This window comes from Crinia signifera, chromosome 1 (assembly GCF_055691185.1).
Source record: "Crinia signifera chromosome 1, ASM5569118v1, whole genome shotgun sequence".
Classification (NCBI taxonomy): Eukaryota; Metazoa; Chordata; class Amphibia; order Anura; family Myobatrachidae; genus Crinia; species Crinia signifera.
The window spans coordinates 147,832,738-147,846,669 of NC_139217.1; the positions used below are offsets into that span (position 1 = coordinate 147,832,738).

The 13,932-nt window shown below is 42.3% G+C and overlaps 1 protein-coding gene across 8 annotated transcripts in view; it reads left to right on the forward strand.

Annotated features, from left to right (window-relative positions):
• Nucleotides 1-13,932, forward strand: part of CAMK2D (calcium/calmodulin dependent protein kinase II delta) — a 237,916-nt gene that overhangs the window by 149,644 nt on the left and 74,340 nt on the right. For 4 of the 8 annotated variants that reach the window (XM_083174483.1, XM_083174485.1, XM_083174478.1 and 1 more), the window contains exon 6: nt 12,360-12,432. In XM_083174483.1, coding sequence (XP_083030609.1) covers nt 12,360-12,432 — 73 coding nt within the window. Of the gene's footprint in view, nt 1-12,359; nt 12,433-13,042; nt 13,116-13,932 lie in introns of all 8 variants that reach the window. The other 4 variants (XM_083174480.1, XM_083174484.1, XM_083174482.1 and 1 more) reach the window with 1 other exon arrangement.

A 13,932-nucleotide genomic window follows, 5' to 3' on the forward strand; every position in this document is an offset into this window, starting at 1 on the left:
CGCAAACAGCATTGAATACCTGCCATCAGTCTGTATGACCTGATAACCTAGTTTGTCACTATATCAAATACATACTATTTAATTTAAACACTTAAAGGAAAACTATCATCAATATTTCATTTGTAAATATGGTGTGTACCTTTCATTTCTTTTAACAGAGTTTTATTTTAATTTCCATGTTATTCAGTGTGTGGTTATGCATTCCCCATTTTCATTATGTTCGCTTGCTTATTTTAGTGCATTGATTTAAGTTTTTCTGATCTAGTCTGATTACAAACTAGCCATAAACTGAACAGAAATCTAAATTTTCCATTTCAGTTTCTAGATTTTTCAAGGTTGTTTTTACAGTAGTAATTAATATCAGCACTTTGCATATTTAGGGGGAAGAGAAGGAGGGATATGTGCACTACTGATATATCAGTAGTAAATTATTACTAAAATAAATACTATTCAAACATAGGTAGTGAATAATGTCAAATGATCATACTGTATAAGTACCATCTACTTATGTACATCAGCTGGATTTGAGTCTGAAGGTCGTTTCACGAACCACAGTCCTCCCGTTCTTGTTATGGTGGTAAAGACATATTTGTGCAGAATATTGCAATATGTCCTTATTGCTTAGATGTAGGAATACATTGTACATTAAGGGGCTGGTTCTGAGTCACACACATCTGATATGGACACATGGTGAGATCTGATTCTGGTTCACTTGCAAAAGGAAATTCACTCTTTAATGGACAAAACTATGTGCACTGCATGAGCGGAGAGAGTTAGATTTGGGTGTTATTTTGTTTCTGTGCAGAGTAAATACTGGCTGCTTCATTTTTACACTCCAAAATAGATATCCGTTTGAAGTACAAACCCCACCCAAATCTAACTAACTTTGCACATGTTACATCTGCCCCTCCTGCAGTGCATATGGTTTTGCCCATCAGAGAATGAATTTAGTTTTGCAAGTGAACCAGAATCAGGCCCAAAGTGCATACACAGATGCTAATTTCTGCAATTTCCCATATATCCGTCCTATTTGCAGTCTGATGGAACTTGGCCTCATCTGGCTTACCTTGAAATAATGCTTTTGGTACTTGTTTCCTAGCATGGCGCCCAATATTTTGATTGTAGTACATCTTATAGCATCGCATGCAATATAGCGGCATGCGATGCGATTTTTAATCCCCCATTGGCAACGCCACCCCCACTATCAATGCCAACCCAAAGCGTGGCGAGCGCAGCGAGCCCGTGAGGGGCAGCGGTACGCATCCTCCGACCTTTTCATACCCCAACTATCCACGTCGGCGTGGAGTTGACTCTAGATAGTGTGGCGAGCGCAGCGAGCCACCGAGCCGGAAGCGTGGCGAGCGGACACGGATTACTTTACATGTGTTCCGCGGGGCTCGCTGCGCTCGCCACGCTTCCGGCTCGTATTCCGCGGCCGCTCGACACACTTCGGGCTCGCTGCGCTCGCCACACTATCGAAGATCAACTCCTCGCCGATATGGATAGTGGGGGTATGAAAAGGTCGGAGGACGCGTACCGCGGCGCTCGCCACGTTTCGGGTTGGTGTTGATAGTGGGGGTGGTGTTGACAATGGGGGGGCATTTAACATTGTAAGCACCCATCAGGGTGCTTGTACAATTAAAAATCACATTGCATGAATATCGCATCGCACACCACTAGGTATGGTATGCGATGGGCGCCGTGCTAGGAAACCAGTACCATGCTTTTTGTGAACCGAACATGACTGTTTGAAAATCATGCATAACCCACACTGGCTCTAGTGGGAGTGTATAAAAAGCTCTGTAGGATACTGAGTGGTGTGAGTGGGGAAGAAACCCAGTTTCTGACATCTCTTGCACCCTGTATGGTGCTGGTACATATGCAGTCACTAATGATGATTGGGACAGCCATCGGAAAATCAATCGGCAGAACGGGTTCCCATTTGCACAATACGAAATCTCCTGCATTAGCTAAACAGATACTCACATTAGCATAAAGGATTAAAACAATCTTCCATGGCCATCCACAGCTACAGAAGCCTGCATGACTCAGAATCTGCCCCTAACATTGCTAATCTTATTCCCATGCAATCCTTGGCGCATACAGCCTTGTAATAGTTGGAGTACTTACCTACTGAAAGCTGTGGCGGCTGCATTTGAGATTGTGGAGAGCGGACTAGATATCAGAGATGTCTGTTGTGTTACCACTTGTTAACTACCCTTTAACATTGTTCCTCCAGGGCACCATTTCATTTACTCTCGCTCCCATAGTAACTCTTCCCCCTTAGGAGTTCTCCTCTCTCCAGCATATGCTGGATACTACAAGAAATACTATGGGGTAATCTCAGAAAAGGAAACCTTTGTTTTTATTAAGCCAATACAATGATTCAGAGTTACAATGTGCAATGTGATGAGATGAGCAAATAACCAAGTGCTACACACTGAATGAAATAATGTGAGTCTCATTTAATGAAATACATCTTAAATTGGGGATTGACCAGCATATTGTTTCCCATCTGTGGCAGATTGTAAGCCCCTAATAGCTACACATCCCTTACTATTTGGTGCACTGGGTGCTGTCTGTATAATTCAGATACTTATTTTCCCATGTCCCATCATTTGGATTCCATTTTCAAATTGTCTGTTTTGCTCCTCTGTTTATATATATATTTGGCGACCATTTCTATTGTGTGTTTATCCATGTTCAGTATTTTTTGGGAGTGGTATAGCGTATGTACAGTACAGTATTAGGCAATAGCTGAACAGGGTCAAATGGACCAAAGGTAAAAGGTACATTGGATAAGGTCAACAGGTGCAGATTCCTGACATGGCAATGAACACACTTTATTTTATTTTTTATTTTTTTTCTTTGTTTTAATTTTTTTTAAATGTTTTCTGGATGTTGTTTTGTCTACTACAACTTCATTTGCCACAGGTTACTATTCACAATAATTCACATGAAGAAATGTCATGTTGACATTTTATACCTGTTATCCTTAAGCACAGTTATATGGATTGTCTACCTGGACACTGTGGGGTAAATTTACTAAAATAGGAGTTCTATTGAAGATGGGATGTTGCCCATAGCAACCATTCGGATTCTTTTCTTTTTTTTTTCGTCATCACATCTAGAAAATAATCGATATAATCTGATTGGTTTCAATGGGCAACATTTAATCTTCAGTAAAACTTCCATTTTATCTATCAATACATCAGATCCTGTTTATTTTCATAAGATCAATGGAATGTGTGGTAACTGTATAGTAAGCTACAGATTATAACAAAATCAAGTGTTGTACTATAATTTAATACATTAGTATAGTTCATAAATGAATTTTGATTATGGTTTTCCTTTAATAAACACAAGATGGACACTTTTTAGCCAGCAATAATTGGGAAGAGTAAAATGAGTTATATATTTTCAAGTATATGCTCAGATTATATCTGCAAATAACTTTTAAGTACTTAAAGCTGCACTGATTGCTTACAATTCACAACCTTTACTTATTAAGGGTGAGATGTACTGGCCAATCTGCTCCTAACTTATGTTTCTCCTGGGTTTGAAAAATGACAGTTATGTGCTGAATGGTTGGTTTGTCACTATCCATTTTATCACTTTTCAAAACTTAGTACATCTGGCACATAGTCTGGGAAAGTACTATAGGTGTTTGTTAGAAATGATTTATTGCGCGCCTGTTACAGTGTATGTACATAGTTGTCATAAATTACTTGTATAGTCTGGTCTTGTTTAAAGTTGGCTCATTTTAATATTTTATTACAGTATTGTGTATAATGTTTTACACTTTAAAAATATTGTTTATTGTTTTTAGACCATTACAGAATAGCATACAGCTGTCAAGTAGCCTAGTGTGCCCAATTTTTAATAAAGAACAGCTAGTTTCATATTCACCTCATTAATTTTCTTTTTTTTACTGCAGCCCCACTGCTAAGACATTAGCTGTTTGTGGTCATTTCTTCTCTCAGCCATTCAGTTCCCTGATATTTCAATATTATATGTGACTTCAGTCATGGCGTACTAAGTGCATCAAAATTGCAAACGTCATTGATGTGACAATGATTCTTTAAAATGTTTGTGTTATTTATACAAGACTGATATATGCATATATAATAATATATGCATACATCGATACATACATTCAAGTTTTTTTCTCTCTCATATCAGTTTGGTATCAAATGTTTCTTCAGTTAACTAATCAGTCACATTAGAAATGACTATAGTATATTAAACATACAGTATACTGCTAAACACACATACTGTACTTATCTTTAGAAGTTATTTGATAGGTTGAAAAGTCAACAGATTGGTAATATAAGCTTTTGCACATTTGCATGTCCAGTTTAAGAAGAGTTAGATCAGGCATGTGAAACTCAAAATCCCACTGCACCCATTTTGGTAATACCTACTCTCAGAAGTCCCCCGGCAGCGGCAGGAGTGCTGCAGAAATTGATGGAAAAAAGCAGCCACTCTAGTAATCAGACTCCACAGTGCAGTGGAGGTTCGCACATGTGCAGTGGAGGTTCGCACATGTGCAGTGGAGGTTCGCACATGTGCAGTGGAGGTTCGCACATGTGCAGTGGAGGTTCGCACATGTGCAGTGGAGGTTTGCACATGTGCAGTAGAGTCTGAGCAATAGAGCGCTCAGACCTTACTGCTCCCGACAGAGAGGAGGGGCCCTGTCAAGGAGACTGCACACTGGCCTCCTCGCCTCTTAAGGCACCCCTGATTTTATTTACATCTTGCCTCAATAAGCCATGCACTGTCATACTTGACGTGAGTGAAACGGTTAGCGGTGGCCATATTATTTGTACTGGAAATGCATCTTTTTACTATGCAAATATGTATGTGTGTGTATATAAATAAAATTAATCTATGCTGATTAAAATGATATATAGCATACTTCTACTGTGTGTGACTGCACCTGTCTGCATACATTATGCTACCTTAGTGTTTTCTAGGGAAACATTGTAGCGTACCACTTCCTATGCAGTGTGCTGCATAACATTTTAATTAATATAAACTTTAGCGTCCTAATTGCGAATAAGACGCATTTTAATGGAAAAAGTCACAGGAAATGACAGAGTGGCCAAGTAATGCTGATATCTCATGGAGTTACTATAAGTCTGTATATCTGCTGTGTGTACAGCCAGGGGTATCCATATGGCTGATCCATATGGCTGCAGGAACCCTGAAAAATGATATCATAGCTGGGCAAATTTAAATGCCCACCTAGTGATTAAAAAAATAATAATTAGGTATTGCGCTGGTTAATAAGGTGCATGTAGGTTTGAATTACAGAATCAAAATGCTTATATCTCAATAGATATTAATTATAAAATGTCTCCTCTATATAAGAACAGGTGGCCACCTAATGATGATGTCTGGCCAGACATATCGAGCTGCCAATTGGTAATTGTGTATATCTTACCAAGTCACTCACTTGGGCAGTGGTGTGGACCAAGCTTTACTGATCTCCTTTAAAAAAAAAAAAAAAAACAGTTTAATATGATTCTTATATTTTAAACAAAAGTAATAAAATCACCTCTTACTTTCACAATAGAAGTATACCAGTAGTTTAAAATAGAATAAAATTACTATTTATAAAGTTTGTATTACAGTACTTTTCCAGTAATACAGTATACTTTCCAATTAGCATTTTCTTTTTGGCAAAGATTTGGAATGTTACTGATTACTACTGTACATGTAGGGGAAGGAGCTGTAAGATTATTTCCTCATCACAATCCTAGAATACTGAATGGAGACTGGAAGCTGACATAGTGTCCTGGAATAACATCTGGAGGATGTGTTTATTACTAAATTGATTTGTAGCTACAGCTTTATTAGTGTAGCTATGCATTGGTTTATTAATACAACTGTTTAGTATTTCTGTTGTACTCCACTATGAGAAGAATAAAAGGACCATACTTGCCTTAATTGTTGAGGCTTCACGGTCTTTTAGAGCACTTTCTGTTTATTTTGCATTATGGTGGAGAATATTTTGTTAATATAATTACTTGTTCTGTGTAAAAAGCAATTAGTGTGCCTAGCTGTAGCCCCTCAATTACAAATCTCCATTTTCGGGAAAATAAAATTTACACTGTGGAATGAAAAAACACAATTACCAAGAAGTTAAACCCTGCTTGATATCAAGATCGCCGGTTTTAGCCATTATGGTCAGTTGTATTAGACAGGAATAGTATACAAAAACAAATTGTACACACCAGAGGATGTAATAGCATTGATGGGCATGTTCTCAGTCTCAGGGAGGGGCATGATCTTAGTCTCAGGGAGGGGCATGTTCTCAGTCTCTGTTGTCTTCATAAAGGATGAAGCAGCAACAGTATTTCAGTGCCCCATGTGGGTAGGTGATGCTTCAGATTCCTTAGAATTTGAACTGAAATTCTGCGTGTCCTTCCATTTACTAGACGACTATGAATAGTCACAAGTTCACACATCCACCAGTATAGTATCCAGGGCCAGGCCGGTGTAAGGCTTCTCGGCACCCTAGGCAAAACTTTAATCAACTCCTCCCCCCTACCCCCATACTGCCGCCAATACCCACTTTCCAACTCCCTTAAGGCATACCTTCCTAACATTTCGGAAAGGCAGGGAGGCTACAAAATTTTGAGGTCCTGCATTAAGTCAAACAAGGATCCTCGTAGACATTCTTAACTTTCACTGACTTCCTATGGGATACTGGGATCGTCTCAAGACATTGGGTATTAGAGGGTATCCGCAGGCGACAGGTACATCTATAACTTTAAACTGGGTGTACTGGCTACTCCCCTCTGATTCCCCACCCAGGAACCAGTTTAGAAAAATGTGCCCTCAGGAGAGGATGCACACTGCTGGAGCTCCAGAGAGTTTGTCTTCAGTTTTATTTATTTTATTATTTTGAGTTTGCTGTGTTGGACTTCACAGCATTCCTGCTTCATGGGAATTCAGGAGAAGGGTTAACTTGTAGGCCTCTTAAGGTACTGAGCTGTCCCTGCTGCAGGACCACTATCCTGAGAGGGTGATTGTCATCATGGGCATTTCACTGCAGCGTTACACAAGTGGTGAGTACATACAGGGGTCCCCACAGTGGGGTACCCCGGTGCATTGTACAGCAAGATGGCGGTCACGGTGTCCCTTCCCAGGGACCGCGCAGGGCCCCCTGTCACAGACTGGATGCTAGGGGCTAGCCACTGGACCACCAGGGCAGTTCCCCTTATAAAAATGCTGTAAAATACAGCCAGCGCCAGTATAAATATTAGTATAAGTCCAACGCCATTACAGGGAGCGGGGCTTGCTCAGAGCGGGACCAGAGAGCTCTGTGGGTGCCAACACTGCTTCCTGCTTCTCCATGCAGCGCCATTACTGCCTGTCAGACGCTCCCCAGCGTTGAGGCATTGGAGAGGGACATCTGCAGCAGAACAGCAAGTGTTTTACCACTAAATAACGCTTATTGAGTGTTGGTTTGTGCACTCAATTACTGTATGCATATTATTTGAATGTATATGTGCTTGTAAACCAACTCCTCATTCTGGGAGTTCAGGTTAAGGGTGTACTGGTCCCCTCAGTATCTGAGTACTCCCCCACAGGCTTGTTAAAGCTATACACAAGCAGTGTTAGAAGCTCACACTGATTTATATCTGTATTTCACTGTGTATTCTGTGTGTTTATGGGAAGGTTACAGTCTACAGCATGGTGAGAAAGATAACCTGTGTAATATGCCTGGGTCCACCTCACAGATTACTTGTGAGCAATGCATGTCCCCACAACTCAGTGGGATCTCACCCCAGCTTGGTGGGATACCACAGTCAGACTCCCAGGAGCCTGAGTGGGCCTCTGCTATTAAAACTATGTTGCAAACTGTGCCCAGCTGGCTGCAAATACTGTGCATACCAAGCAGGTGCAGCAGGATTTATCAGTCCTGTCAGCAAGGGTGCATAACATTACCTACACCCCGGGTAAATCACGCAAGCGCGATTCAGCCGCCATGTTGCCGGAGTCTGATACAAATTCAGAGGAGAACGGTGAGGAGCCATTACAGGACTCTCAGTCTTCCCTGCATGGCCTAGAACCTCTAATTATGGCAATAAGAGAGGTATTGGATCTTCCTCTGATGGAGTCAGAGGAGGGGAACGCATTTTTTGTTTCACAGAGAAAACATTCTTTCCTGAGCAGGTTGACTTGGAGGACACATTTAAGGAAGCCTGGAAATAGCCGGAAAGGCATTTTCAGCTGTCCAAAAGGTTCAAATCCACCTTTCCCTTTGACCCAGTCAGTAAGAAAGTGTGGGAGGAGCCACCGGTAGCTTCAGTATCCAGGTTGTCCAAAATGGTGATACTCCCTGTCCCAGGGTCTGCCACCCTAAAGGATAGTTCTGATAAAAAGCTGGATACCACCCTTAAAGTCATATACACGGCAAGTGGTGGGTCTCAGAGGCCACTCCTCGCCAGCTGCTGGATGGCAAAGTCTATCCATACCTGGGCTTCACAAATCCAGGAGGGTTTGTTGGCAGACATGTCAGTGGCGCAAGTTGCTGAGAGATTGCGCCATATCCAAGACACTGCTAAAGTGCTGTGTGATCTCAAATAGAGCTAGTAAACATTAATGCCCGCACCTCTGCCATGGCGATGTCAGGTCGCAGGACCCTGTGGTTATGCCAGTGGGCAGCAAACGCTGACTCCAAGAGTAGCGTAGAAAACCTTCCCTTTAAAGGGGAGAAGCTGTTTGGCAGTGAGTTAGATGACTTAATTTCAAAAACAAGAGCAGGAAAATCTACATTTCTGCTGTCAACGTCCACGCTGACCAGACGCCCTTTCTCTGGGCAGTCAGATCAGCCATTTTAGTCCTTTCGGCCTTCCAGGCCTAAACAGTGGGCAAGAAGAGCTGCCTCTGCTGCCAGAGGTGGTCCCGGGTAAGTTCAGAAAGGCTGCAGCCCCATTGTCACAGGACCATGCTCCTGTTACATCCACCCCAAAGCCCTCCGCATGACTCGGGGGTCCCTCCACGAGTCTCTTGCGAAGTGGTGGGTCGGCTGGCGCATTTCGGCCACAAGTGGGAGGCCTCTCGCCTGGATTCCTGGGTGAGGGATCTTAATTCCAACGGCTACAGGCTAGAGTTCGCAGGACCTCCCCCTCACAGGTTCTTCCGATCAGGCTTACCAGCAGCTGCGCAGGATCAAGTAATTTTGCTCCACGCAATACACAGACTGGAACAAGCGCTGGTCATTGTTCCGGTCCCAGTGGAGGAACGGGGCAGGGGTTATTACTCTGTTTGTTCTACCGAAACCGGACGGTTCGGTATGGCCCATACTAAATCTAAAGACTCTGAACCCCTTCCTAAAGGTGTGCAAGTTCAGAATGGAGTCTGTGAGGGCAGTAACAGCAAGCCTGGAGGAGGGAGAGTTCCTATCATCGTTAGACTTGAAGAACGCCTACCTCCACATGCCTATTTGGGGCCCTCATCAGGAGTTTCTGAGGTTTGCTCTGAAAGACAAGCACTTTCAGTTCAGAGCACTGCCATTCGGTCTGTCGACTGCAACTCGCATTTTTTCAAAGGTGATGGCAGAAATGATGATTTTGAGGAGGAAAGGGTTCAACATCATCCCTTACCTAGACGATTTGCTACTCAAAGCAAGTTAGGAACATATCCTGGTACAGGATATTGTCATGGCCAGACAGGTTCTGTCAGACTATTGGTTGATTCTCAATATCCCGAGTCCTCCTTGAAGCTGACACACCATCTTCAGCCATCTTCATCCCAGGGGTGGACAACTGGGAGGCAGATTTCCTCTGTCGCCACGAGCTCCACCCCGGGGAGTGGAGTCTCAACCCCCAAGTGTTTGCAAGCATGGTGGATCATTGGGATCGACCAGAAATAGATCTCATGGTGTCCAAGTTAAAAAAACAAGGTCGCCAAATACTGCTCAAGAACCAGAGATCCTCGGGTGGAGGCTGTGGATGCTCTGACGATGGCATGGTCCTTTAGACTGGTGTACCTTTTTCCACCACTTCCGCTGCTGGCAAACATTCTCAAAAGAGTGCGAAATCAAAGAGTGGACACCATTCTGGTGGTGCCAGACTGGCCAAGGAGGGCACGGTACGCGGATCTTCAGGCCCTATTGGTGGAGGATACATGGCATCTGCCTCTAAGAAACGACCTGCTCACTCAAGGCCCCTGCATCTACCAGGAATTAGGATGGCTTTGTTTAAAGGCCTGGAGGTTGAGAGGCAGATTCTAGCTCATAAGGGCCTCCACGCATCAGTCATAACCACGATGAATAAAGATCGGAAACCGGTAACAGCGACCCGCTGCCACCATATTTGTATGTAGGGTGGTGTTAGAAAAAAGGTTTTTCACCAGCGGAATTTAACCTGGATAGGTTTCTCAGATTCCTGCAGGCTGGTTTGGATTTGGGCATATGTTTGGGCTCTTTAAAGGTCCAGATTTCAGCCCTGTCAATTTTCTCCCAGAAGAAATTGGCTAGCTTACCGGAGGTGCAGACTTTCCTCCAAGGAGTCCTTCATATTCAGCCTCCTTTTGTACCACCTACAGCGCCATGGAGCTTGGACGTAGTTTTAACTTTCTTACAATCGTCCTGGTTTGAACCTTTAGCATTGGTGGACATGAAGTACCTTACCTGGAAAACTGTGGTACTTTTGGCGTTGGCCTCGGCTCGTAGAGTCTCCGAGTTAGGGGCTCTGTCTTGTAAGAGTCCCTACTTGATTTTTCACGAGGACAGGTCATAGTTGAGAACAAGCCTGCAGTTCCTTCCTAAGGTGATCTCTTTATTTCATCTGAACCAACCTCTTGTGGTTCCTTCCAGTTCTAATTCTCCATATATCCCGGAGTCCTTGGACGTATTTAGGGTTCTGCGTGTATAAGTCCAGAGAACGGTGAGAGTTCGCAAGATGGACTGTCTTTGTGCTCCTTCGATGCACAGAAGAAGGGTTGTCTGGCATCAAAACAGTCCATTGCACGTTGGATTCGTGCAACGATACAATAGGCTTATGTGGTAGCAGGCTTGCCTACACCTTCAGGATTGAAGGCGCATTCCACTAGGTCATGGGCGCATCCTGGGTGGCTCGGGGTGTTTCTGCCTTACAGCTCTGTAGAGCTGCAACTTGGTCGGGTCAGCATACTTTTGTAAAATGTTACAAATTTGACGCCCTGGCCAAAGAGGATACCAAGTTAGGGCAGGCAGTACTGCAGCAGTCTCCACACGTTCCCGCTCCTTCTGGAAGCTTTGGGACATCCCCAATGTCTTGAGACGATCCCAGTATCCCATAGGACGTTAGTGAAAATAGGATTTTAATACCTACTGGTAAATCCTTTTCACGTAATCCTTATGGGATACTGTGGGGTCTTGCTGCAGATACTTAGTATGTTTATTAAAAAAGTCCACCTTGTTTTTTGTGGCCTCATTGTTGAGTTAAATTTTTTTATTTTGGTTGTATGTGGGTGTGCTTGTATATGTATTTATATAGTGACATATATCACTCCTCTCATACGTTCATCCTCCTTCGGGCACAGTTTTACCATAACTGGTTCGTGGGCAGGGAATCAGAGGGGAGCAGCCAGTACACCCAGTTCAAAGTTATAGATGTGCCTGTCTCCTGCGGATACCCTCTAATACCCAATGTCTTGAGATGATCCCAGTATCCCATAATGACTACGTGAAAAGGATTTACCGGTAGGTATTAAAACCCTATTTTTTGATAGGCAGACTTGGCAGCGCCACCCTAGATCCTGGCTCCCTAGGCAGCTGCCTAATTCTAGAGCAGGCCCTGAATACGTCTCTGCTTTGTCAGGATGATTGCATGCAAGACCAAATCGAATTCACAACATTATCCCTAATCCCAGTTGGGAAACATACCAAACTTTGCCTTCCATTTTTTTTCTATTTGTTCCATGAATTGCAGAAAAGCCAAAGTGTGTGTGTGTTATATGATTTTTGGCATTTCACAACAATTCACATCTCTGTATACCTACTGTGTTCAACACTTGTACTGTGATAAACAGTTTTACTGTATGGAAAAATCAGTGGTTTGTTGAAAATGTACATATTATTTTTAGCTCCCCTTCTATTTGCCATGGAATATGAGCCATGTTTCTTTCCATGTTTAATTACATGTAGTAGTAATAAGTACATTTTCATGTCCTTTCCGTTTACATAAGGAGTGAGAACACTTATGTCTGTGTGCACGTTATGTCTAAATATAGTGTCGTTGATTTCCAGTTGATACATGCAAATGTCTATGTGTATGTTTTTCTGTTTGTTTATTCTGTACTGTAATTATTATTTGCCTTTAAAATGTTCTCCCTTCCATTCTGCCCTTGTATCTTCACAGTCATTGTATACAGCAGATTCTAGAAAGTGTAAATCATTGTCATCTTAATGGCATAGTTCACAGAGACCTGAAGGTCAGTATCTGGTGCTTAAAAGTCGCTTACGGGTGTGTTAAGGGTGGAAATGGCTATGATCTACTTAATTCTTATTCGCTCTTTTTGGAAATGTTGCATAGCGTTACATGCATGGTGCCTGCAGACTGCATCCACATCATAGCTTGAAAAAAGTGCTAGACCTGTCTGGGTGGTTGGATTGATATAAAGTTTTGGTTCTGCCATGATGACTTATGCAGTCTGTAGATTTCACCCCCACCTCTGTCCTCAGATTTTGGGTTACACTTGCAAAACAACTGGTTTCTTAATCTCTTTAAACAGTATTTGAAATTACAGCAAATTAACATTGGCAATTGTAAAATATGGATGGTTTAGTGGGATTTGAATAAAACATAAGAAAAGTGATGAACCTGGTTTTACAGCACTGCTGCAGTTGGCTCTGTTAACTGTACTTTGTGCATAGTACTTTTTTCCTTTCAACAAGGGGGTTTTCTTACAATGCAATAAAACATAAAAAAGCAATATTGCCAGTTGTTTGCTTGTTGTACATTTTAACCCAGTCTTCCTGATGGCATACAGACAGTGGGAGTAAGCTTGGAACTAACACACACCCCCTGGTGTTTGCATGCAGTCATTGCATTCAGCAGATCCTGGAGGCTGTACTACACTGCCATCAGATGGGCGTAGTCCATCGAGATTTAAAGGTAAGTGACACCTTCTGAGAGAGATGTGGGTGATGGTTTGCTTATGTTTGACTCTTGCAAGACTGTGAAGTTTTATCGTTGCCGTTTTCTGTTTCCAACATTTAAATAATGTTCATGTTAAGAGCATGATGATAATATAACTAATTCCCTATTAATTAAGGTATCCATGTGTGAAGAGCTAGCCGGATGATAATCCTCTATGCTTTCAAGGGACCTTACAATATAATTTAATTACTAAGAATAAATGATGCTTTTAACAGGTTACAGATCTGTACAGTTACTATAAATTAAAGTATTCTTGTTGCATAATTTAAGAAAGCAATTAACGTAACACCTTACTTAGTTATGCACAATAATCCTCAGATGTATTTAAAGTAGAATTATTTGGCACATTTTGATTAGTAGCGTGTGTAGTGTTCTTCAAGTGGCTTTGAGCCTTGTAGATTAGCTTTAGCATCTGCAAGAACTTTTTAAATTAATATTGTCCTGGTTGCTGTTAAAGCGGGGTCAGCCTGTTATCGGTTGTATAGTTACAAACATGTTAATGTGCAATATGATCATCCTATCACTCCTGTTAGATATCCTGCCTATTTTCTTTACCATCCCAGCTTTTGTCAATCATAGTGAAAAAGCAGAGCATAAGGACCCACTTACTTCTAACAGTACTTCAGCTTAACCCAGGCATGTCCAAACTATGGCCCTCCAGCTGTTGTGAAACTACAAGTCCCATCATGCCTTGCCACAATTTTGCTATTAGGGAATGTTAAAACTGCGGCAAGGCATGCTGGGATGTGTAATTTCACAACAGCTGGTGGGC